The following is a 26,350-nucleotide window of genomic DNA, read 5'->3' as shown; positions in this document are numbered from 1 at the left end:
ACATCATTTATAGATGTTGGAGCTCGGTGTACACATAAGGCGCCCCATTATAAGGCGCCTTATGTGACTTTAAGACTTTTAAGTGCGCCTTATGGTCGTGTAAATACAGGACGTCCTCGAGTTACAACGCACTCGACCTACGACGTTTCGACTTTACGACGCCCGTGCCTCGTCCGCCATTTTGTCCCCAGCACCATAGTGTTTCTGCTTAGCGAGTGCATAGTGCTTGTCTGTGTTTGTGCGCCGGGAGTATCTTTGCCTTTTTCGCCCTCCTTTTTTCACACTCTCAGCAGTAATGGTAAGTACAGCATCTTATTTTTTTATTTTAATGTATTTTAGTTTCTTTATTAACCTTTCTTGCTACGATCACCTGACCGTGGTCAGGAGACGCATGGGTTAACTCCCTTCTCTCGTTCCACAGCTGAGCTGGGTGGCGGCAACAATAAAGGCACGAAGCACCGATTTGCTGCTTTAATGGCTTTATTAGTTCCTCTGCACATTCAACGTCAACGGGTCCTCCGCTAATCGCTACTATTCCCCTTTCGCCGTCACTACACTTGCCACTGTACACACTCGCACCTGCGCACACTCTTTCCTCCTTCGCAGTCCCGCCGGACGACGCCTGCGCAGTCCCGTCTCACTCACACATCGACGCACACGCCCACACACACTGAGCTTGCTGTCGCAATCACGTGGGACAATACCCGTAACAGAAGTATTTCGCCGTAAATTTAAACTTTAACGCTGAAATCCGACTTACGCGGAAAATCGTGTTACGTCGCCAGCGTAGGAACGGAACTCGTTCGTAAATCGAGGACTTCCTGTACATTGTTGGAACCTTTTCAAAATAATTTTAATGAAGACATTGACTTGTGAATTTATGAGCCTCAGTAAATTTTGCAAGGTAGTATGAATATGTGACGCTGGACATGGGAGTTTTTATTTTTTATTTTTATTTTTTACTGGGTTTCAAGTTCTATTCTCCAATATTGATATTTCCAGATTGTAAATGAAGCATCCAAAAAAGCTAATACATCAGTGTTTTTATATATATATATATATATATATATATATATATATATATATATATATATATATATATACATATGTGTGTGTGTGTGTGTGTGTGTGTGTGTATAGGAAGTAGGCTCTGAAGGAAGAATAGAAGCTTTTTATTGTAACTGATTTTTTAAATTGTGAATCCAAATTCATTGTTTTCTATATTGATAATTATTATAATTTATAGTACGGTATGTTGTTTTGGCGTTGTTTTCTTGTAAAATGCAATTAGTGTGTTGAATGTAATTATCATCCTCTTGTCAAACCCGTCTTCTATTTTGATGAGCAAATGTGGGCCGCCTTATCTTCTATTGAAAACTCAAATATGAAAAGATGTAAAGAGTAAATGACCTTCTGCATCTCGGGATCTAAGAACTGACTCACACATGTGATCAAGCTAATGTCACAGTCTTATCGAGACTTGGGCTTCTCACCTCCTCCTCTTCGTCTGTCCAGATCAATATCCCCTTTCAACAGTGTTGGATATCCATGTGTGATTCTGTCAGACTACACTGCTGCTTGGTTTAGAGATGCTCTCTACCTTCTGTAATGTCTTTGGTTAGCTTCTCTGAATGAGATGCCCTTGTCCAAGATAATCTAGACAGGCGGTGCGTGTTCCATATTTAGTACCTATAGTCACATACTGTAGCTTTTTCCCCACATGTGTGTAATAGCCTAAACTGATGGGAATGATTGATATGATTAGGAGCAGCAGTTTATGTCCCCAGAATAAGCTTTTGCCAGCTCCATGTACAAACTGATTAAAGGAGTCATAAAGCCAACTAATGAAACAAGCCACAAATGTCCTCTGTGAGCAGAAGAACGGCAGGTAATTTAAAGTTTGACCCCAATTACGTTACAAAAGCACCACCATAATTTAAGTAGTCCGCCCATGTCCACTGTGTAAAGTCAACTAAATTAAGGCTCGGGCTGAATATTGTTGCATGACCTCGTCTTTCTCTCCTCCGCAGGATGACGACTCCATGTTCTTTCAGTTTGGCCCCTCCATTGAGCAGCAAGCTTCAGTCATGCTCAACATCATGGAGGAATATGACTGGTACATCTTCTCCATTGTCACCACATATTACCCGGGGTACCAGGACTTTGTCACCAAGGTAACAGTGCTCAGAACAAGATACACGACATTTGTGGCATCAGTGAAAATGCAAACTATTAGTTGCAGCACTTCTTTGTGTCTACGACTCCTCCATGAAGTTTAAAAGATAGTGTTCTGTTGTGTGATCCAAACAAGACCTTGCAGGTTAAATGATTGGTGGAGATAATAATGAACTATTTTAGAGGCCACTGTCCATCCAACTTAAATTCATTCATGTCTCTTCTTCACATATCCAGTCACTCATTAACTCCACATTCGGAAATGCCCAAATTTAAACGCTGGTCCTCACCGTTCTACCTTCCATGGATCGGCTTCAAATCAAGGCACACTACTCCACACTTCCACTGAAGTGCTCCAAAATTGATTGTTCAGGTCGATAATAATTTATTACAGCTCCGTCAATGGTGGAATGAGCTCCATCTTTCTATCACTTGACATCTTCAGGCCATAAAAAATCTGGATGTACCATGACCATTCCTTTAGTATCTTTAAAGTCATTACAAATATGTACTACTTAAATGTCTGTTTCACCCCCCCCCCCCCCACCCCTCCTGTTTTAAAGATAACCTTTTTCATTGTTTTCAAACACTATTTGATGAGGCAGAAAAAAATCCACTTGGTGCTCTGAGTTTAAACCGATATAAACCTTTTATATTTATACACACACACACAATGTATTCATGGTTTGTAAATTTGAACAACTGCTATTTAACAAACTGAGTCTTATTTGTCTTCCCCTTCCAGATTCGGAGCACCATCGAGAACAGTTTTGTGGGCTGGGAACTGGAGGAAGTGTTACTTCTTGACATGTCTGTAGACGACGGCGATTCAAAGATTCAAAACCAGCTAAAGAAGCTCCAGAGTCCCGTTATTCTTTTGTACTGCACAAAAGAAGAGGCCAACACCATTTTTGAGGTGGCCCATTCCGTGGGGATTACTGGCTATGGCTACACATGGATAGTGCCCTCACTCATCGCTGGAGACACTGACGTAGTCCCTGCAGAGTTCCCAACAGGTAGGAATTTTTTTATGCACACTTTGAATTTTGAAATGGATAAAATATTGGCTCATTATCAAGTCAGTGTGGGAATGTGTTTGCTTACATCCAGCTATTGCGTGTAATTTGTAAGCCTAATGATTATTACTTGGCCAGATTTTAGTCCAGAACATTTTACCACTAATGCATCAAATTAGGCCTTAGTCTGCAAATCATATCTACTCGTATTTTTTAGTCTGGTCCATCCTGTTAACCTTCAGGTGAAGACATTCTGAATTGAAGCAGTAGACCTTAGTTTTGTGTTATTGCCTATTTCTACCTCTTTGTATTTCTTGTCATGTGGCTGTTACTTATTCTGAAAGAAAATAGCTCAAATTTATTTGAGTGCAGACCTTCAGAATTGGAGCGTGGAACTTTCAGTAAAACAGTCAAAGATGTTCCACTCTGTTTTTACCTGCCTCAGTGTGTGTATTTGCTTATTTTATAGGCAACTAACTTATATATAGTTATAGCTGTATATTATAATGAGAGGAAGCGAAAACTTAAATGCTGCCTTGCAATGCATAGTCTGTTTTATGAAGTTAAAGTTGGGGTGCATTGATTGATTAAGCCCCCTCTGGCACATTTGTCATTATCTCATGACTGAATAACGCTCATCATTTAGAGATGGTTTGCCACTAACTTTCAGTGGAAATCACAACTTGGACTTTTTGTCTTCCAGTGTTACAACAAATGGAACATTGCTTGACTTAAGTGAAGGAGGGTGCCTCATATTTCACACTTAGAATGTGTACCTGATTGTGTGTTGGCATTTGGCCTCTAGATTTAAAATTGAAAGTAGATATTATGTCACTGCTTGTTCTCAGCACTTTCTGGAAAAAAGTAAAACCTTTTACGTCTTCGGTCATAGGTGATTTACTGTAAATATTTTTCTGCCCCTATGTGTGGGCTTATGATTGTTTTATGTGTTTGTGTGCTCTTGACTGCCAAATGTGCAGACAAAGTAGCATGTACCTCACTCAATTCTTAAGACCCAAGTTTAAAAATGCCTATGCCAGTGAGTTTGTCCCACTTTCACCTTATCAAATTTGATATACAGTATGACCGTATCAGTTATGCAAATCACACAGGTTCCCTCTTGATTTATGCAGCCACGGAGAATATCACGACTCACTCATGTGGTGCCTGGGTGATCTTTCAGTTAACGGTGAAATATTATGAGATTAATCATTTAGAACATAATGACAGATAGAAGACTAAATGTTATCTACTCATTTAATGCATGATAAATCAATTATACGCTGCACCAGTGTACACGATGAAAAGCATATTTATCATGCAATCATATTAAAGATAGATACTTTTTTAATCTGGTGAAGGGAATTAATTACAGTGTATAGTTTTAATGCTAAAATGTCATTTAAAAAACAGTGGTTGAGTTGTGGTGTTTCTCATATAACTAATATTAAGAATAATTATTTCAATAAATATTGTCTACCTTGCCGCGCCATAAAATGAAACTGTCTTGCAATGACAAAAAAAAATAATAATAATAAAACATGGATTTTCTTAACCTGCCCGATGACAGCTGGGATAGGCTCCAGAACGCCCGCCACCCTAGTGAGGAGAAGCGGCTCAGAAAATGGATGGATGGATGGATGGATTTTCTTAGATATGATCTACCCTTTACATGTATAGTCTTTTTTTAAATTAATTTCAAACATTAATATTCAGGAAGTGTTAGCTCTGCATTTGAACTCATCAGTGGTGAACACTGAAAACGCACACTGTTAGTGGCACACCCTGGAAAATGGGCCAACTTACTGTATGTACTGCCAGGGAGCAGTTCAGGGTTTTGGTGTCTTGATCAAGGACACCACAGCAATGGGCCCGGAGGGCTGTTGGGACACTTCAAACCTCACGATAATTAAAGAAATAAGTTAATTTATAGCCATAAACAAAGCTAAAGATGTGAAAAATGACCAGAATATGTATGCAGACCAAAGTATGGAATTTTATTCACCTGTCCAATTCATATGGGTTTATGGTGCCATCAGTTTGACCCTGGAACAAATTATGGCCATTATTTTCTATGGGAAAAATCGTTCCAACTTTCAGAGGTTCCACTCTGTATATTAATGTGTGTGATGCTCTTGGTTAATCCAGTGTTTATATATTCATTAGAAGGTGCATGGTAGTTTGCATACTAGTCACATCTAATATGCTATGCCATGTATGAGAAGCATTGTATCCTCATGGGTAGCCCTCTGGCGGACTATTCTCTCACCACTCTCCACCTCTACCTTCATCCATCCTTGCATGGTACCTTGACTTGAGTTTTCCTTCCCTCTGACATACTCTTCCACTCTGCTTCAATCTATTGCTGCCTTTGCTTGTTTTTCCTCCTTATCCCGCTCTGCTCTTTTCACTCTGACAGCACTTTTCTGTCATTATTGTTCCTAGTTTTCTGTGAAACGCCCGTACGGCTTCCACAGACCGGACTAACATAACCACCCAATCACTGACACATCCAAGTCCAAGCACACAACACACACTCACACGTACGTAAGCACACACATATATTTTACATCTCATGAAAAATAGAAGCTAAAGTTAAAGGCAATGGAGAGTGAGTGAGTGCGTGTTGGAAACATGTCAACAGCACGTGGTCCTGGAGGAAGAGAGCTGTCAGCGGTGAGGCCCCCACGAGGGAGGCAGTTTGCCAGGCCGCCTGTCTATTTCTGAACACTGACATGCTAGTGCACTGGCTGACATGCGGTCATATGCTGTCACAGGGTTTCAGACAATCTGATGGAGAGTGAGCGAGGCAGATTAAAAGGCAAACTGAGAGACAGATAGGCTGCTAAATTGTTTTGAAGGCAGCGTGGTCTTAGCTGAGAGCTGTGTGACCCTGATCCCTGAGGTGTCCGACAGAGCTCAAACAAGAAGATCATTTACAAGCTATTTCCACAAGTCAGGAGGGCACATGCTGCTGAGAATTTAAGATAGACAATCTGCCTCAACTTTACTTGTTTGAAGTTCCCTTGTTTGTTTTTGTGATAAACAGGTCCCCAGTTTATTGTACATAATGTGTGACACTAGAATGATCAAATGAGACTTTGATTTTTGTAGTCGAAGCAGATTTCAGGCAGCTCATGTGGCATGTCACTTAAAGATTTAATGAAACACATTCTGCAAATCTACAAAATCAGCCCTTAGTCCACCTTTGACGTGTCCAGTTTATTCACTTTAAAATCATAAAACCGATAAAAAGATTGATTTGATGATTGTGTGTTTTATATGATGGGTTGGAGTAGGGTATTTTAACACCTGCTGGACCCACATATTTAACATACTGTGGATCCTCTGAGATGGAACACCATCTGTTCTGGCATGCGAGCCCACCTCAGCATCAAAAAACATTTACTACAGACTACAAGACAAATCTTTCACGATTGTCGGACTACTGCTGATTGTCGGACTACTGCTGGGCTTTATTTTGTCAAATCAAACACTGTCAGAGAGGCGGAACCAGAAAACATGTGACCGGTCAAGGCGACCCGACACATCCGTTACCATGGCGATCACAACAACAATGGATCGTGTCAATGTTTTGTGTGGAGAAAACAAAAAGAATGAAATGAGGAAAAATGTGTGGTGGTCGTCACCTGTGCTCGGGAGAGGACGTTCATTCAAGGATTGTTTGAGGTATGTTCGTGTGCTTTTAATACGATACGGCTCGCAAGCAGGCAACATAACGTTATATTTTATTTGCCAAGTATGTCAAAAACACACAAGGAATTTGTCTCCGGTAGTTGAAGCCGCTCTATTACAACAACGGACAGCTGTTGACAAAAAAATACTTTTGAGACATAAAAAACATAACATAAAACACAGTGCGGAGAGTCACTGAGCAATGAAAGGGTACTGGTAATGTGGTAATTCTCAAAGTTTCTTTCAGAATCAGATGATGTCAACTGTACAGGAAGTCCTCGATTTACGAACGAGTTCCGTTCCTACGCTGGCGACGTAACACAAATTTCCGCGTAAGCCGCATTTCACCGTTAAAGTCGAAGTTTACGGCAAAATACTTCTGTTACGGGTATTGTCCCACGTGATTTTGACAGCAAGCTCAGTGCGTGTGGGCGTATGCGTCGATGTGTGAGTGCGACGGGACTGCGCAGGCGGCGTCCGGCGGGACTGTGAAGGAGGAAAGAGTGCGTGCCGGTGCGAGTGTGTACAGTAGTGTAGTGACGGCGACCGGGGAAGAGTAGCGATTAGCGCAGGACCCGTTGACGTTGAATGTGCAGAGGAGCTAATAAAGCCATTAAAGCAGCAAATCGGTGCTTCGTGCCAACGAGAGAAGGGAGTAAACCCCTGCGTCTCCCGACCACGGTCAGGTGACCGCAGCAGGAAAGGTTAACAGTTCGTATAAATAAACTAAAATACATTAAATTAAAAAAATAAGATGCTGTACTTACCATTACTGCTGAGAGTGTGAAAAAAGGAGGGCGAAAAAGGCAAAGATACTCCCGGCGCACAAACACAGACAAGCACTATGCACTCGCTAAGCAGAAACACTATGGTGCTGGGGACAAAATGGCGGACGAGGCACGGGCGTCGTAAAGTCGAAACGTCGTAGGTCGAGTGCGTCGTAACTCGAGGACTTCCTGTATTCTAATAAATTGAGCTAATTTTCAACCTAAATCAACCCCTCACATTATGTGACATTACATGACTTTTTATTGTTCCAGATTAATGGTATACTGCAAATACATTGCAAAATTAATCAACAACATAAGTTTTGATTGTTTGCATTCAAATAAAAAATGACACCAGGTTGCTTGCATACAGCACGAGAGCATGTTTAATAGTCTATAGATGATGTGCAGGTTATTTAAAGGAAAGCGCGTCAAATGAATGTTCCCAAAGTGACAGATTGTAGAGCGAGAACAGCATTCAGGCACAGAGAGGGATAAACAGGATAAACAGGCGCACAGACAATACAAAGGCAAACAAACAGACAGCGCTTCAGACTGACAGATGGACAAACAGAGCAAGGTGATAGCTGCACAATCGCTGCATAGTCTATCCTGCCTCTTGGAGGCTGTTCAAAACATGTCCTCTCTGTATATTCAAGCAGAATGATCAACACTCGCTTCCTGTTCTTTCTCCATCTGTGTCCCGTTACTCCTCCCTGTTTGATCTCTCTCACCTCGCTCATCATCTTGCACTGTTTACCTTTCAGATTTCAATCCTTCCCTAACTTCCTGCTCTCTTTAAACAAATCCATCTGCTGCCTTCTGGATCTTTCCAGCCGTCTTTCATCGTGCCCTCTGATCGATCTATTCTCTCCTTTCTGTTTCATCCATCAAGGGCTGCTGTCTGTGTCCTACGACGAGTGGGACTACGGCCTCGAGGCTCGTGTTCGCGATGGGGTGGCTATTATAACCATGGCAACTTCCACCATGATGATGGACCGAGGACCTCACACCTTGCTCAAGTCGGAGTGCCACGGAGCTCCTGACAAGAAGACCCCCATTTCGGGCAATCCTAATGAAGTCCTCAGGTGAGTGGTGCTGAGCTTGATAGACTTCTTCTTGTTCTTAAACAGTACAGTGCACGGTGGCCGACTGGTTAGCACATCTGCCTCCCGGTTCTGAGCACCCGGGTCAAATTCGGCCTCGCCTGTGTGGAGTTTGCATGTTCTCCCTGTGCCTGCGTGGGTTTTCTCCGGGTACTCCGGTTCCCTCCCACATCCCAAAAACATGCATGGTAGGTTATTTGAAGACTCTAAATTGACCATGAGTGCGAATGGTTGTTTGCTGATATGTGCCCTACGATTGGCTGGTGACCAGTTCACGGTGTACCCGCCTCTCGCCCAGAGTCGGCTGGGATAGGGTCCAGCTCACCCGTGACCCTCGTCAGGATAAGCGGTATGGAAAATGGATGAATGGACTCTCACCTGCCACATCATTGAATAGACGAGATCAGGTCCAGCAGTCACACTAGCTTGTTCTGTTCAGACATCTGACATGTTAAAGTTTTCATCTGCTTGATTCTCATTAAACATTACTTAATTGATCCTACATAAGCGTTATATTTCTGCCACGTGTGCAATTTGGATCAGGTTGAGATTAAACTTGGTTTGACATTACAGCTCCAGACCCTGAAATAATATTGTAAATATATTTTCTTCACAGTATTTATACATTTTAATATTTTTCAGTGTCACAATTGGTGTTTTTTTTATGGGGGTGGGGGCTGAGATTTAACAGAAACATCCTTGGCTGAATGACAGACCCTTACAAAATAATTTTCAGATGGCAATGATTTTGAAATGATGCTCCGTTTCGATTGACATTGCTGAAGAGGTATTCATTTTGTAATTTGTTTATTATTGTGCTTTCATATTATAGTATTGTAAAGCTACTCTGTGTAATATTAAGAGGGAATTGGATTATATGTCATTCTGACTCTGCAAATCCAATTAGGAGTATGATGATTAAGAAACTGCTTTGTCTCATTCCTGGTTTTGTTTATTCCACACAGCTCACATTCCACTTCATGAAACAGAGAGGCGTTTTTAAGATATACATTTTACATAGTTCCTTGTATAGCTAAATAGGACACCCTAAATTTTAGAAACACCTCTCAGTACAGTTCTACACTAAAAGAAAAGTTAGACAGTAAAGCGCACTTGACACCTACACTTAAAAAAAAAAACAAGCACAATATTGACACATTGTTACTAACAATACAATAGTGTCAATGAAAACGAGGGGTGGGCAAAGATATCGATTAATCGAGCCATCATGATACTCACCCCCCACCTCCCATTTCAATGTCGACTTATCAAATCCTATGAATCGACTCACCTCCTGGCCAGTTGTGGGGACTTTGCATGTGATTTGCGTTGTATAGACAGAGCCCGCATTCGACCAAATAACAACAAAATGGTGAACAAATCAAGGAGTATCAAATCTGACTTTCGGGTCAGTTTGGTTTCCTGTGTAATTCCCGAACACAATTTTGTAACATACCACAAAAGTTCACATAGCCTTGAAAATAAATCTTTGAAAACTATCAACAAGTATTTGTATATTTCTACTTCTTACTGAATTGACATCAAATCATTTACATAAAGAACAATTTAAATGGAAACCTGAAGAACTGTAATTGAATGAAATCGCATCTTAAAGAATTGAATTTGAAGGGAAGCTTCTTGACAATTTCCAGCCCTAATCAAAGCTGAGCATTATTTATTGTCTTTGTAAAACAACATTTTGGATACAGTTTTTGTACTGGATTAGATTGAGCAGGTGTACCGAATGAAGTGGCCAGACTAAGAATAACTACTTACTACTCCACATGGTGTCAGCAATAAGCGAATAGGCCATAATTTTACAATTACTGTATATTAATCACCCAACCATGCCTACAGCAACGATGTACAGTATACTGTAGATAGTGGCATACAAACAATTCAAACCAGCAAATAGTGCCCAGACACCCTAGAAGTACACTGTAAGAGTTGCATATACTCAAACACCTTCATCCCCTGCATACTGTGATCATCCTCCCCCATGTAATAATACCCTGCCCACACAAAAGCCCCCTTCACACACCCCTTGCTGTGAAAATCCGCCCCCACCCCCTCAGCTGTCTGTCTCAGCGGCAGGCCTTTTGAACCAGCTGTGAAGCGCGGCACACGACGGCACTTTACTTTCTGCGCGTCCTAATTGGTCCCAATGGCGTTGCAGTGGGCAAACACAGACCCTTGTCATGCTTTGCTCCAGAGCTCTAGCACAGAATTACAACCCCAATTCCAATGAAGTTGGGACGTTGTGTTAAACATGAATAAAAACAGAATTCAAAGATTTGCAAATGATGTTAAACCTGAATACACTACAAAGACAAGATATTTAATGTTCAAACTGATAAACTTCATTGTTTTTAGGAAATAATCATTAATTTTGTTTGGAACATCCAACAGGTGAACAGGCTAATTGGGAACAGGTGGGTCCATGATTGGGTATAAAAGGAGCTTCCCTGAATTGCATAGTCATTCACAAGCAAAGATGGGGCGAGGTTCACCTCTTTGTGAAAAAGTGCGTGAGAAAATTTTAAGGACAATGTTCCTCAATGTTTGGGATTTCATCATCTACAGTCCATAATATCATCAAAAGGTTCAGACAATTTGGAGAAATCACTGCATGTAAGCGGCAAGGCCAAAAACCAACATTGAATGCTCGTGACCTTCGATCCCTCAGGCGGCACTGCATCAAAAACCGACATCAATGTGTAAAGGATATCATCACGTGGGCTTAGGAACACTTCAGAAAACCAATGTCAGTAAATACAGTTCGGCGCTACATCCGTAAGTGCAACTTGAAACTCTACTATGCAAAGCAAAATCCACAACACCTAGAAAAGACGCCGGTTTCTCTGGGCCCGAGCTCATCTAAGATGCACTGATGCAAAGTGGAAAAGTGCTCTGTGGACGTCGCGTCCTCCGGGCCAAAGAGGAAAAGAACCATCCGGACTGTTATGGACACAAAGTTAAAAATCCAGCATCTGTGATGGTATGGGGCTGTGTTATTCCCAATGGCATGGGTAACTTACACATCTGTGAAGGCACCATTCATGCTGAAAGGTACTTACAGGTTTTGGAGAAACATATGCTGCCATCCAAGCAACGTCTTTTTCATGGACGCCCCTGCTTCTTTCAGCAAGACAATGCCAAACCACATTCTGCACGTGTTACAACAGCGTGGCTTCGTAGTAAAATAGTGTGGGTACTAGACTGGCCTGCCTGAAGTCCAGACCTGTCTCCCATTGAAAATGTGTGGCGCATTATGAAGTGTAAAATACGACAACGGAGACCCCGGACTGTTGAACAGCTGAAGTTGTGCATCAAGCAAGAATGGGAAAGAATTCCACCTACAAAACTTCAACAATTAGTGTCCTCAGTTCCCAAACGTTTATTGAATGTTGTTAAAAGAAAAGGTGATGTAACACAGTGGTAAACATGACCCTGTCCCAGCTTTTTTGGAACGTGTTGCAGCCATAAAATTTTAAGTTAATGATTATTTACTAAATCAATAAAGTTTATCAGTTTGAACATTAAATATCTTGTCTTTGTAGTGTATTTAATTAAATGTAGGTTGAACATGATTTGCAAATCATTGTATTCTGTTTTTATTTATGTTTAACACAACGTCCCAACTTCATTGGAATTGGGGTTGTATATTAAGCAGGGCATCATCTCCCCTATTCATGTTTTTGGTTGCGCCTGTTCCTGGCTGTTTGCTGAAAAAAATGTTGGTTTTTTTTAGTGCTATTTCTGAAACACCAAAGATACCACAAGTGATACATCTCAACTGAGAGACAAGCTTTGTATGTTGGGGAGGAGATGGATCAGCCTGGGTTGTTAGCGGAGGTTCCCAGTCTTTGCCATATGTGCATGTACCGTAATTTGTCATGTATAATTTATTTCCCCCCAAAATTGTTAAAAGTCAATAGTGTGCATTATACACGGGTAAAGGGGAAAAATGAAAAAAAAACGTTCACATTTTATAAATGTATGCCGCCATCTAGAGGTTATGAAAAAGCTGTACACTTTCATTCCAATATGCCGCCGCCACCTAGAGATTATGAGGAAGTTGTACACTTTCATTCTTATATGCCACCACCCTCCAGAGGTTATGAAAACCCTGGCAGAATTTGTGAAATATTGTTTGTTTTAAATACGACTGATGACTGAGCAACAACCATCATTAATTTCTATATGGTTATGTTTTGTTCAATGATAATGCTTTTCTAAAATGCTTGACAGTTTGATTTGAATCCCATTAAAATAAAATTAAATGTTTTTCGCCTGGCCCTTCATGTTTTCTTCATGTTTTCTTTAAAGAAGAACCAAACAAAACAAAATGCAGATAATACGTCATGTTTTGATAATATGGGTAAAAGTAAAATCATGCATTGTAAAAATTTATTATATGGACGTAGAAGGGTTTTCCAGAATTTTGAGGTCAACTTTAGGGGTGCATATTATACAACCCCAATTCCAATGCAGTTGGGACGTTGTGTTAAACATAAATAAAAACAGAATTTAATGATTTGCAAATCATGTTCAACCTATATTGAATTGAATACACTACAAAGACAAGATATCTAACGTTCAAACTGATAAACTTTATTGTTCTTAGGAAATAATCATTAATTTAGAATTTTATGGCTGCAACACTTTCCAAAAAAAGATGGGACAGGTGGCAAAGAAAGAGTGAGAAGGTTGAGGAATGCTCATCAAACACCTGTTTGGAACATACCACAGGTGAACAGGCTAATTGGAATCAGGTGGGTCCCATGATTGGGTATAAAAGGAGCTTCCCTGAATTGCTCAGTCATTCACAAGCAAAGATGGAGCGAGGTTCACCTCTTGTTCACAAAGAGTTTGAACATTAAATATCATATCTTTGTAGTGTATTCAATTAAATATAGATCGAACATAATTTGCAAATCATCGTATTCGGTTTTTATTTATGTTTAACATAACGTCCCAACTTCATTAGAATAGGGGTTGTACATGGGTGCGCATTAGACACGATAAATGACGACACATGCGCACTTAGCGGCGCATTGTTCCAAAATCAACCGTTTTCGGGGTTATGTTTTAAGATGAGTTTGAAATAAACTGTTTTGGGATCATAGTTTGTGGAATAATTACAGTTAATATAAGCAATTATAAACATTTGGGGTGGCGTCAATTACTAACCTGTTTTCACTATTGACTGCAGAACTCTGCCCCTATTTCTATTTGTGTGTTGTACTACTAAGTAGAAAACAAAAGCGAACAAATCATTGTCATTTCATGGACAATCAAGTTGCTAAAAGGTTGTGATGCTCTCATCCTCTTTGTGGAAATACATATACATATACAAATTGGAATTTATCAACAATAAATGATTTGCCCCATTATCTGCAACCAGCGTGTGTTCTAGATCTCTCCAGGTTGTGCAAGCGTGCTTAGTGAAGTGACCAATAAGTGTGTGAGCGTTCTCCTTCTCCATCCTCTCCACTGTTGTGCTGTGTCATCACTGCCACCGTCTGAGCTTTGGACGTGCACTTTTATAATCAACTTAGCTATGTTGTTGAATAGATCCGTTGCAAGCACCACTAAGATCCTTCGCCCCTCGCTGCCTTAACTAAGTTTGTGTGGCGATAACCTTTGTCTTCAAGTGTTCAATCAAGAGATTGTCAATTGGATACAGTCTATGAAATAGAAACTGAATGGCTGCTCGCATTGGTGCCCTGATGCGGTGCATGACGGTTCGCTACTAAGTGAATCAATGGATGAGGTGATGGATAAAGGGAGAATGAGAAGAGAAACAACTCAATGAAAGGCAGTGTCACTCTCCGGTGAACTGAAATACCACAGAGAGGAGCTAAATGAGTGCAGATGCATAAAAATGCTTCCGTGCAGGACAGTGGGTTGCTGAATGGTTTGATGAGGATGAAAAGGATGTGAGTCATATGCTGCGGCCTTTTCAATCACCCCATTTCAAATAATTGAACACTTGTGGGAGATTTTGCATTACCACCAGCATCTTTAACCAAATGAGCCTCTTTTTCTAGTTTGCTGTTTTCCCCCGCTGTTTAGGTTGTTCTCCCCACTTTGTTTTGGATTTTCTTTTTCATTCTATGCCCATCTGTAGCTCCGAATTATCAGATAATCATGACTAATTCTCTATTCTCTGCGAGTCTGCAATAAATAGGTCCTGAAAACAAACCATGGAAAATTGATTGAACCCAGCAGCTGAATGGAAGACTAATCGGCAAAGTATGGGAATTGGATTACAAATTGTTCTGACTATCAAAAACTAATTAGGAGTAGTTATTAATCTGTAGAAATGGAATGAGCACGATTCAGAAACTGCTTGGTCTATTTCCTGTTTTCTATTTATTCTAAGCAGCGCCATCTCAAATTACCTTCCTGAGCGATAAAACCCCATGCTCCGTTTCTAGTGGAACATATTTTTTGCTCAATTGCAAGGAAATCACATCGGTTTAGAGAGAGCAGGCAATCATGAGGAAGAGTTTTGCAGGTCAACAAAACCTGTTCAATTTTGCTTTCAAGCTGTGACGCATGACTTTGAAACTGCGTATTTCACATTTGCAGCCGAACGTTTGGCTTTTCAAACTGACTTAGTGTCTATTATATGCGTTTACTGAGGAACAAAAAAACAAAACAAACAGCATGTTTAACCGAATCATGTCCAATGTCCCCCTCCTTGAGCCGTCACCTTATCGTGGTGGAGGGGTTTGTGTGTCCCAATGATCCTAGGAGCTACGTTGTCTGGGGCTTTATGCCCCTGGCAGGGTCACCCATGACAAACAGGTCCTAGGTGAGGGACCAGACAAAGCATGGCTCAAAGACCCATTATGATGACGACAAATAATGGACTCGGTTTTCCCTTGCCCGGACACGGGTCACCAGAGCCCCCCTCTGGAGCCAGGCCTGGAGGTGGGGCTCGAAGGCGAGCCGCCTGGTGGCGGGCCTGCACCCATGGGACCTAGCTACTGCCCCCGCGACCCGACCTCGGATAAGCACTAGAAAATGGATGGATGGATGGATGGATGGATGATATAGTAAATAATACAGTCCCTATTACATGTGCACAGAGGAATGTATGGCCTTCGCAACGCGACCTCGGATAAGGGGTAGAATATAGATATTTGTCCGGGTGCCATTTGCGGCACTCTGCGTCTCTTTAATTGGTCCACCACATACTGTATTCTAACAATAAAAATAAACATGGCCTGCATCAATAGGTTACAAGAAAAAGTAAAAATATTAAAAGATGGCACACTTTTTTAAAACAAAAATGTAACAAAAGTTGAATGTTACTAGGTATCACACTTAATAATTTTTGTTAATGTAACTGTAACAGGCGGCACGGTGGACGTCTGGTTAGAGCGTCAGCCTCACAGTTCTGAGGACCCGGGTTCAATCCCCGGCCCCGCCTGTGTGGAGTTTGCATGTTCTCCCCGTGCCTGCGTGAGTTTTCTCCGGGCACTCCGGTTTCCTCCCACATCCCAAAAACATTGCATTCATTGGAGACTCTAAATTGCCCATAGGTGTGACTATGCGTGCGAATGGTTGTCTATTTGTATGTGCCCTGCGATTGGCTGGCAACCAGTTCAGGGTGTACCCCGCCTCCTGCCCGATGACAGCTGGGATAGGCTCCAGCACGCCCGCGACCCTAGAGAGGATAAGCGGCTCAGAAAATGGATGGATGGATGGATGGATGGTAACTGTAACAAATGTTCAATGAAAATTTTTCACTTTTTTTTGTTAAATTTGTACATAAACTTGTGTTATAAGCTTTCACGCATTTTTTAAAAAATTATCACAGTAATACTTGCTTGTAGCACAAGCTGAAATATAAACTTTACTTACACCCCCCCCAAACGTATTGCTTAGTTGTTTCATATACACAAAGTGTAGTATGTGCCCTGCGACTGGCTGGGAATCAGTCTTAGACCTCGTCCCTCATCCTAAGTCAAAGATTCATGTTGACATTTTTTTAGCTCTAGTGTTCATTTTAATAATTTTTTTTGCATCCATAAGCAATCAAAATGAAGCAACCAGGGCACGACAAAAAAGGACACAGCACACTCTGAGAAGGTCACGACTGTAAGTAAATGAAGTCCACAGTACACAGCCTTGTGCTATCCTGACAAGAAAAGATAGCAGAGGGAAGAAGGGGAGGAAGAGAGGAGCGCGAGGCAAGGAGAGCATAAGAACAGAGCGAGGCAGCGATGGAAGCCAACAATGCACTTCGGTGTGAGGATCACGAGTTTGACAGCAGGGCTGCTGACCCCGCATGCCGTGGACACGTTCCAAATGAGCTTGAACTTGGAAAGGTGTCAAGTGCGTTTTAAGCTCTGTGGACCCTTTTGAACTTCTGCTTCCTCAGTGGTGCTTGCGAAAGACTTCGTGATTGTTAAACAGCATTATAACCCTACCGAGCTGCGCAACGAGCGTGTGTGTGTGTGTGTGTGCGCGCATGTGTGTCCGTCCGTGCACACGCGTGTGTGTCTGAGTGCTCTTGACTGGAACTCGATCAGGATGCTCCTGCTTTATTTTTTGGTTTTTTGTAATACTACTTTTATTATAAAAGTAATAAATTTTCCTATTTTCCTCCTATCTTTGTCTTCTGGAATTATTCAGATTTCTAGTTTCTTATCTTAACCCATTATGCCCGTTTGTTTAATTCGTTTACTTCTACTTCTTAATTTCTGTAGTCTGATACATTTATACAGTACATATGAATAGCATCTGACTGAATTTTCTTGACTGACTGGGGAAAACGATGATTTGTTGTTTTCAAAATACCTGTATTTTCATAGGGATGGGTGAGTCTCTTTCTGAAGAACCTAAACTCCTTTTCAGGCAGCAAGTCTAACATTAATCAACCATCAATTTTAGTTCGCCATCTAATGATCGGTTAATCGATTAATCAATGAATATGCCCATCCTTAAGGCTCACGAAAAAAGTTCACACCTTCCTCACATTCAGACTGCCTACCCTCAGTGTGCCGGCAGCAAAGATACAGGATGTAACAGTGTGTATTTTTTGTACCCATGACCACACAGTGACAAATGGGGCATTTTCCGTATAGGTTCCTCTGTGCAAATATAATAAGTACATTCCGAATCAGTAATTGCTGAGGAGCGAAATTCATGACAAATTTATTCTGGGGTTAATTTATTAAAACTGGCTTATCAATATTTCACACTCCTCCTCTATTATTCACATGAGAACATACGCTAAAGCGTATCTGTGTCAACCCATGAATTTAGTATGCTGTAGTGAGTGGCTGTTTGCGTGTCTGTGTGTTATTTACATTTTCTTCTCATACAGTATGTAACTAGAAATAAGACCATTTATGAGGGAAGGAGTGTGACTGGATTAATTTTTCTCTGAATACCTTCACGTATTTTAGTTTGACAGGTGGAGAGAGCTACTGCTGTTCTATTTATTTTATTACCAGCTCTGCAAGACAGTTATTTTCATTTGAATTGATAGTGTCAACAAGACATCAAATCAAGGCCGTTAGGGGGTGCCTAATTCAATATACAGTAAGTTATTACAATTTCACGTCACATGGCGCCACAACATAAAGGGAGGAGGCTGAACTTCAAGGAAAGAGTAACCATAGCAACCGGTTATGTAGTTTTAAGCGAGGCACGCTGACATACAGTGGGACCTGGGGGATCTGGCTGGGATTCGTTTGCTACCAAAAAGTGGTACAAAGGGAGGAACTATCATTTGCGTACCTTTCCCAACATGTGAAAATGGAAACTTGGAAAAACAAAGACTGAACTAAACAGTACTGATTAAAACAAACACATGCCACAATATTGAGTACACATAATGAGATTCAATTTAAGCACAGTGTGATACTGAGGAATATTTCTAAGAATTTGTACGTAATAAGTTGTACACTTATAACCACAGTAATATACAGTTCACATAGTTAATCTAATACTTTATTGGTGTCAGGGAGTGTCGGTCTTAGTAAAAGGCATAAAACAGCAAAGACCAACGAGAACGAGAGAAAACAGGAGCGAGCCAATGTGAGCAAGAAGATATTTGAATCGTAACAACCTGTCCTCTTCCCCTTTTTTGCTTTGAATCCCATCACACCCTTTCTGCCTCGTTCCCGCCCACCCTACGAGAGATTACCGTTACCATAGTGACACAGCAGATTGGCTCGGAAGTCACAGCGGTTGTGGGTGCCATGGCAACACACATATGCTTGTGTTTCACTCTGTTGCCGCTGTCAGGGAGATGTGGGACGCACACACAAACGCACTCACAAACGTGCAAGTGCAAACAATGGTGCCGCATCGCGCCGTGTACCAATAGCTCGCTCAGTCAAGATTAAAGGGGCCACAGCGTCAAGTCATTTTGCAAATGGTTGATTTATGATGATTTGTACAGCACATTCTGTGCACTTTGTATCGGTGCCAAATCTACATGGGATGGGGCCGTGCACGGGACACATCGGGCCGCATGAGACGGCGTTATCTTGGATGTAGCCGCCCATCAACGTTCATTGAAAAGGTCAATATTTAATACAGGAAATCGAATAAATATACCGGCATTAGCGTAATTCCTAGATTATTACGCAAGACATTACATTTTGTAAAACCGGTCTCGATAGGTATGAAGGTATGTAGGTAGCCATTTGGTAGACGGACAGATGGATAGATAGATTTTCTCCTTGTACAGATTTCATCTACATATATATGGTAGCCGTGGTTATGAGGTAGAATGTTTCCATGGAAACTGTCACCGAAAGGAGGGGGTGGGTGGGTGAGAGACCAAGAGTAAAAGGTGAGGAGTGAAATAATCAGGAAAGAGATTGTGTTTGTGTGTACGTGTCTCATGTTTACATCTCTTCGGGGAGCAGTCGGAGTTTTTGACTCCATGGTTGAGGATATCCCGGTTCTTTGTCAAGAAAAGGACACGTCGTCAAAAGGTTTGAATTCAAAGCGGAGGAGAGCCTTTGCATTAACAAAAAAGGGGCGGGGGGAAGATTGAGGTTGGACTTTTTTTATTGGTTTAGGTCAGGGGCTATGCGTTATGTTAAGCATAGGGGAGAAGGGTGTAAGTGTAGGTGTGTGTGTGTGCGCGAGAGGGGGTGTGTGAAGTGATTTGAGTTCACCTGACATAAATATTCCCATGTACACACTCTTACACACTCCCACGCTCATTCACTATAATCGCTGCATGAGAGTGTTTGAAATGTGTGCGTGCGTGTGTTGTGTAGCTGAAACAAGGTGAAATTATTTCACTTGACAGGAACAATGCTGCTATTTCTCGTTTTCTGCTCCTCCACCACACAAACACACTGACAGAAGCAGACATGCTAAGTAACACAAAGATTCGCGCATGCCACTAGGGAATAGTTTCAATAAATTCTTCATACCGGGGATTTTATGCGGAGTGCTAAAATTACAGCACAGTAGAGGTATTTCTTTGGTTGTTCCTTTGATGATCTGTTAGTAGAAACTGGTAGAAAGTATAAAAGTGCATCTGCAATTGAGAAAGGTTGCGTATATTATTATTATTTTTATTATTATACTTTTCGGGCTGTACACAGTCTTTTTTGTGTGTATTTAAGCCATTCAGATGTTGGTGTAAACCCCCATGGGTGAGAATATTAGACATTCAGTCACTGAGCACACATAATCTCAAACCACAACTCCACCAAGCTCAAATTCAATTCAGCTTGTCGCAGTACAGCGTGAAACAGTAAATCCTCGTCTGGCTCGTGCATCTACAGCGGCGTGTGAAAGCAGAAGGGCGGCAGCTTTTTTAATTGCATAAATAGTGTGACATCCTAGTTGTGTGACAATGTAACCTGCCAATAAATTCAATAAAAGAGAACAACATGACCAATAAATAAAGGGAAAAAACAGACATTATTTTGTGGTCCATTTTATTTGACTTATAGCTCTTTTGTCACTGGAAGACTTGTCTGAGAAAAGTCATATTTTGTGTTTTTCGCCTTCATTTACCCTTGTGGCATGGACTTGATCACTATCTCTCTCACACTGGGCTCTTTTAAGTACTTTTGAGGGCGACAGCATAGCTGCATATCAGTTATTTGGTAAAACTAACAATTTGAAATGCCATTGACACAATAGATGTGCACAATGGCATAAGATTCAACACAAAAATGAGGCACACAATGAGTACACAAAATAATATTTTGTGTACTTTTTAAAAAGATGTTCTACACCACTGCAAACTACAACCACGATGTTAAACACTATGCATTCATGTTAAAAATATCTTTGTAAAAGCATTTTTGGGGAGGATGACGCTCTTTTTGTCAAAACGATACTGTACAATACGGTATATCGTCAGTATGTGAAATACACAATACTCAAATCAAATAAATGTTATTTGTTTTTCTCGACTCAGGTACCTAATGAATGTGACGTTTGAGGGCCGTAATCTGTCGTTCAGTGAGGACGGCTACCAGATGCACCCCAAGCTGGTCATCATTCTGCTCAACAAGGACAGACAGTGGGACAGGGTGAGTTTGTGCGTGTAGTTGTCTTGGTTTTGGGTCATTGTACAAGTTGCCAAGACAAACAAATGGTACCTTTTTGAATGCAATTCTGTCTGACCGACCAAAGCCCTTTTGTTCCCTAATTTTGGTTTTTTTCACATGCAATAACTACATATGACCGCAGTTGAATAATGTAAAAGTGTTAGCAATGGCAGCAAGTTAGTTTAGTGATTGGAGTGCCTGATGGGGACACAAATATCTGATTCCCTCATCATCACATTTTCAGTTTTGAAGCATTTTAAGCCCAAAGCTTTATAGGCGCCACACTGATTAGATATTATCAGATTGGTGAAGGTGCCTTTGAGCAGCATGCTGCAGCACAGGCTCCTGAGTGGTGCTTTTGAATGAGTATTTTGACAAAGCTGCTAATTATCACAAACCCACTATCATGTAGTCTTACAACATTTACCCTCCCTTTGGTTGCGCTACCATCTAAAACCCACGTTTCTCATTATTTCCTATCAAACTCTATTGCTTGATTTTAAACAACTTTTAGCCATTATTAGAGTTTTGAAAATGCTTTAATCAAAAGATTGTGAAAAACACAATTGATGATACGGTTAGGATAAACACCGATAAACACTGTCCCTACACCGAGCAAATAATATTTTCAGTTTGCACTATTGAAATATTGCTGGGGGCCCAATGAAAAAAATTAATTTGGCCCCCCAAAACCCTGGCAGCACCCCAGACCAGTCTCACTTTTCTTCTTTGGGAGAAGCTATGTTATTAAAAAAAAACAAAAAAAAAAAACTGCCATTTGGAAACACACTTGTTTTTTTTCCTTTTAAAAAAACAAAATCCTGGAGCTGGGCAAGTAGTGTAATGACGGTGTTTTTTTCTTTTTAATTTTAAATGGATTAAAATGTCTTGAGCAGATGGAGAAAGTCCAGATGTGGCAGGTCATAGGTTAATAATCCTGAGACGCACTGTCACATCCGAAAATGAACCCGAAACACACCGCCACCTGTAAAGTCACTGCATGCACCCACCTCCTCCCCTGCCCTTGGAGCTGACTTCCGTGACTCTTCCTCTTCTCTATTCTTTGTATTTCTCTGTCTTCTACCTCTCCAATCTATATTCTGTCCTCTGATCAGAGAACAAGGTGAGCGTCTCCCCTTCTGTCTCCCCTGTCTCCCCTGTCTCCCCCCTTCTTCGCACCCCCTCTTGAGCCAACGTTCTCACTCATGTTTAATTCTCAGCTTCACTTCCAGCTGAACTGCTTTTGTGGATCCTAATGAGTTCCGGCTCTTATAAGCATCCTTCCTGTCACCTTTTGACGGAGTGTGACGACTCTGGAGTGACCAGTCGGGTTCACTCCCTCTTTTTCTTTGCCTACGATCCCCCTTTCTCTCCATCTTTGTCTATACAGTGGACCCCAGTGTTCATATAAATTACTTAAAAAAACATTTCTATTTTTTCCCCCCTTTTATTTCCATTTTTCTTTTTTCTTTTTTTGGGGGGATGGGAAACATCCCCCAAAACATTTATTGGGGTTTTATCCCCACTTATTCAAGAATTTTGGGGTCTATTTTTTCCCCCTAGAGTAATTATAATAAACTTCACTTATCCCCGGATTTTCGCAATTTCTGATCCAGCCCATTCCCTATCCCCTGCGAATAGTGGGGTCCACTGTATTACACAGATTCATGCATGCTCATGGAAGAGGGCTGCACTGTGCCCATGGGATTCAAAGCCTAAACCGGTCTACTGCAGTCAGCGCTGCTAAGTTCCCTGCACTGCAATATGTGTGTGTACATGTACGTGTACAACATTCATTCATTCATTCATCTTACGTTCCGCTTATCCTCACTAGGGTCGCGGGCGTGCTGGAGCCTATCCCAGCTGTCTTTGGGCGAGAGGCAGGGTACACCCTGAACCGGTTGCCAGCCAATCACAGGGCACATATCAACAAACAACCATTTGGACTCAGATTCACACCTATGAACAATTTAGAGTTTTCAATCAACCTACCATGCATGTTTTTGGGATGTGGGAGGAAACCGGAGTGCCCGGAGAAAACCCATGCAGGCACGGGGAGAACATGCAAACTCCACACAGGCGGGTTCGGGATTTGAACCCCGGTCCTCAGAATTGTGAGGCAGATGTGCTAACCAGTCGTCCACCGTGCCGCTCGTGTACAACATGTACATATTTGAACAAGTGTTACGACTTTACAAACTCTTACCATAGCTCCTGTTACGGGTCTGAATACCATTGAGTGTGGCCTCTCATTGGTGGATCCAAGCCATTTCCCCCTCCATAAGAGGACTGAGTGTAGCGGCCACTTGAAGGAAAGGGCATCAGCAGAGTCTCCAAGAGTGGCGTCATGTGACCGGCAACTGGGGAAATGGACTAATTGATGACTCTTGGTTGGAGGAGAGCCACGAGGGCTTGGCCAGTCCTCCAGGCGTACAGCTGGACCCTCCTCCACAGAGAAGGCCCCATTTTGCATCTGAATGAGCTCCATCACCATCTGGTCATGTGACTCGTTCGCTCCATCCATCTTCCGTCTCGTCTCTTGCTGCTTCTCACAACAGAATTGATATCTATCTGCGCCTCCTCACTCTTCTTTCTCATTTAATCCGTTCACAGTCTCTTTACTCCGGATCGTTTCTCTATTTCAGTGTTGTCCTTCAGTTTAACCTCTCATTCTCAGCTCAAGGCCCCAGTTCTCTTTCTCCTCTCTTACTGTTTTTGTTGTTGTTGGATGTCAGAAAGGAGGGGGTTCAAAAACAACAACTTAATACAATTGGATGAGAAAGCAAAAAAAAATTATGTACAGTACTGTACTGTGCAAAAGTCCTATGGCACCATCAGATATGTGTTGTTTTAGCAATGCTGTTATGACCATATTTAAGTAGAATGCCACTCGGTGGAGTACAGCCCTCCATCCACCAAGGCACAATTGTTATCAGAATCATCTTTATTTGCCAAGTATGTCCAAAAAAACACACAAGGAATTTGTCTCCGGTAGTTGGAGTCGCTCTAGTATGACAACAGACAGTCAATTGACAGAGAACACTTTTGAGACATAAAGACATTGACAAAAACAGTCACTGAGCAATAAAGGGTTGCTAGTTATCTTGTAATGCCGGTACAATTTTTTTATTTTTTATCAAAAGTGAAATAGTAGCTCTTACACTTAGTCTGTCTAAAATAAGCCCTCAATCCTAGTAATGTGGTCAAACAAGCAGACAAATTTCAAACTTACTCTTCTGGCATTGATCTTTAGCTGTAGTTTTAAACCCATCTTCCGTCATATTTATCTGTAGGTGGGCAAATGGGAGAATGGTTCCCTCTCCATGAAGTACCACGTGTGGCCTCGCTATGAACTCTATGGTGGGGTTGCAGCCAGGGAGGACGACCACCTGTCCATTGTGACACTGGAGGAGGCTCCTTTCGTCATCGTGGAAGACGTGGACCCGCTTAGTGGGACTTGCATGAGGAACACCGTGCCCTGCCGCAAACAGATCAAAACATTGTGAGACTCAATGCTGCAGTAATTGCCTGAATTTTAACAGCGTATGTTACATATTCACCAGTTTATTTGGGTACATGTACCTTACAAAATGCTTTCACCCTTGATTTAAAATTGCAGTTGCTTTAGGTTAAATACGCTTCACTTTGCACCTTTTAGTTTAGACAATTCGCCTGAGGGCATGTGTTTTTCATTACTGATAAGAACTAATTGTGTGTTCTAAATTCATTGACATATTCAGGAATCAGACGAAGGAGTCAGGGATCTACATCAAACGTTGCTGCAAGGGCTTCTGCATTGACATCCTAAAGAAGATCGCCAAGTCAGTCAAGTTCACATATGATTTGTACCTCGTTACTAATGGCAAACATGGCAAGAAGATCAATGGAACTTGGAACGGCATGGTGGGAGAGGTACAGTGGTTTTTCCATGTTCCTTCTTCCTCTGTGAATATTTCAGTCAGTAAACAGGTGCAAGATTTCACAAGTGTAAAGTTCACTCATGACAACTGGAGCTCAATTATTGAACAAAATCCATGCACAACATGGACAGTATGAACAAAGGTCTTGTCATTACTAAGGGCTATTTCAAGGGTATGAATTAGACCCCTGAATTTGAATTCTTCTTCTGAGCAAAAACATTTCTTGATTCCAGGTTTGTGAGAAGAGTTTGGGGAAAGCTCTTCTCTGTTGCATCTTGAGAGCGCTGACCTCAACCCCTAGTTCATCCCAAACACCTTTAGGATGACCTAAAACAGTTTGTTAGCCAGGCCCTCTCTTGGGGCTACCATCAGTGACCCGGCCGATGTCTTGTAGAAAGTATTCACACATGAAGTTCTGCAGGTCAAGTGGGCATATACTTTTTGTCCATGTCATATACAGTACTGCTTTTTTTAAACGGTGTTCATGTATTGTCATATTTCGCGTACTATTTTATATTATGGGAAAGGGGATGCCAAAATGCCCTACATGCTTACAGACAGCAGTGTGGGAAGTTGCCATACCCATACCGACACTGTTGTTTTGGGTTGCAATTAAGTGTGGGTGAAGGTGAAGAAATGTCTGAACTCTGCTATATTTAGTTTCGCAGTCTGAAGGGTGAATTTTCTCATGGAAATTTGTTTTCATACCTTCACATTTGAGCAGCCCAAACTGTTAGGTCAGGGGCCTCTTAACGTTCTATAATAGACCCCGGTCCTGAGCAAAGCTTCTTGTCAGTTCTCGTGAATCAACCCGTTACAGCAAGCAGCGCTTCTGCTGTCTGGCTAGTCGTTTGGTAATGAAGGAAAAGGTAAGCAGATCAATAGCAGCTCAAAGGTCACGGGTTGAAAACACAGCTGTGTCCATATCTCTGAGAACAGTGAAGTCTGCATAACCTTCACAAGTCACAGGCACCATGACGACATGACCATTTTTTCGCCACTCGCTATTCAATTTATATTAAACTGACTCGTTTAATCTATTATATGAAGCCATTCAAGTTACCCTGCTGGGCCAGCTAGTGTCTTTAGTGTGCACTGAGCTATAAGTGTGCTCAC

General features: G+C 41.5%; 1 protein-coding gene across 1 annotated transcript in view; it reads left to right on the top strand.

Annotated features, from left to right (window-relative positions):
- The window catches only part of grin2ba (glutamate receptor, ionotropic, N-methyl D-aspartate 2B, genome duplicate a), a 139,744-nt gene that overhangs the window by 88,661 nt on the left and 24,733 nt on the right, over window positions 1-26,350 (top strand). Inside the window, exons 3-8 of the mRNA XM_061700278.1 lie at window positions 2,031-2,174; window positions 2,921-3,191; window positions 8,550-8,742; window positions 21,182-21,296; window positions 24,608-24,816; window positions 25,055-25,226. Of these exons, the coding sequence (XP_061556262.1) occupies window positions 2,031-2,174; window positions 2,921-3,191; window positions 8,550-8,742; window positions 21,182-21,296; window positions 24,608-24,816; window positions 25,055-25,226 (1,104 nt within the window). The remainder of the gene's footprint in view (window positions 1-2,030; window positions 2,175-2,920; window positions 3,192-8,549; window positions 8,743-21,181; window positions 21,297-24,607; window positions 24,817-25,054; window positions 25,227-26,350) is intronic.

Source organism: Phycodurus eques, chromosome 16, assembly GCF_024500275.1.
Source record: "Phycodurus eques isolate BA_2022a chromosome 16, UOR_Pequ_1.1, whole genome shotgun sequence".
NCBI classification, from domain to species: domain Eukaryota; kingdom Metazoa; phylum Chordata; class Actinopteri; order Syngnathiformes; family Syngnathidae; genus Phycodurus; species Phycodurus eques.
The sequence above is the reverse complement of the archived record's forward strand: the minus strand, read 5'-3'. Positions and strand labels throughout refer to the sequence as shown.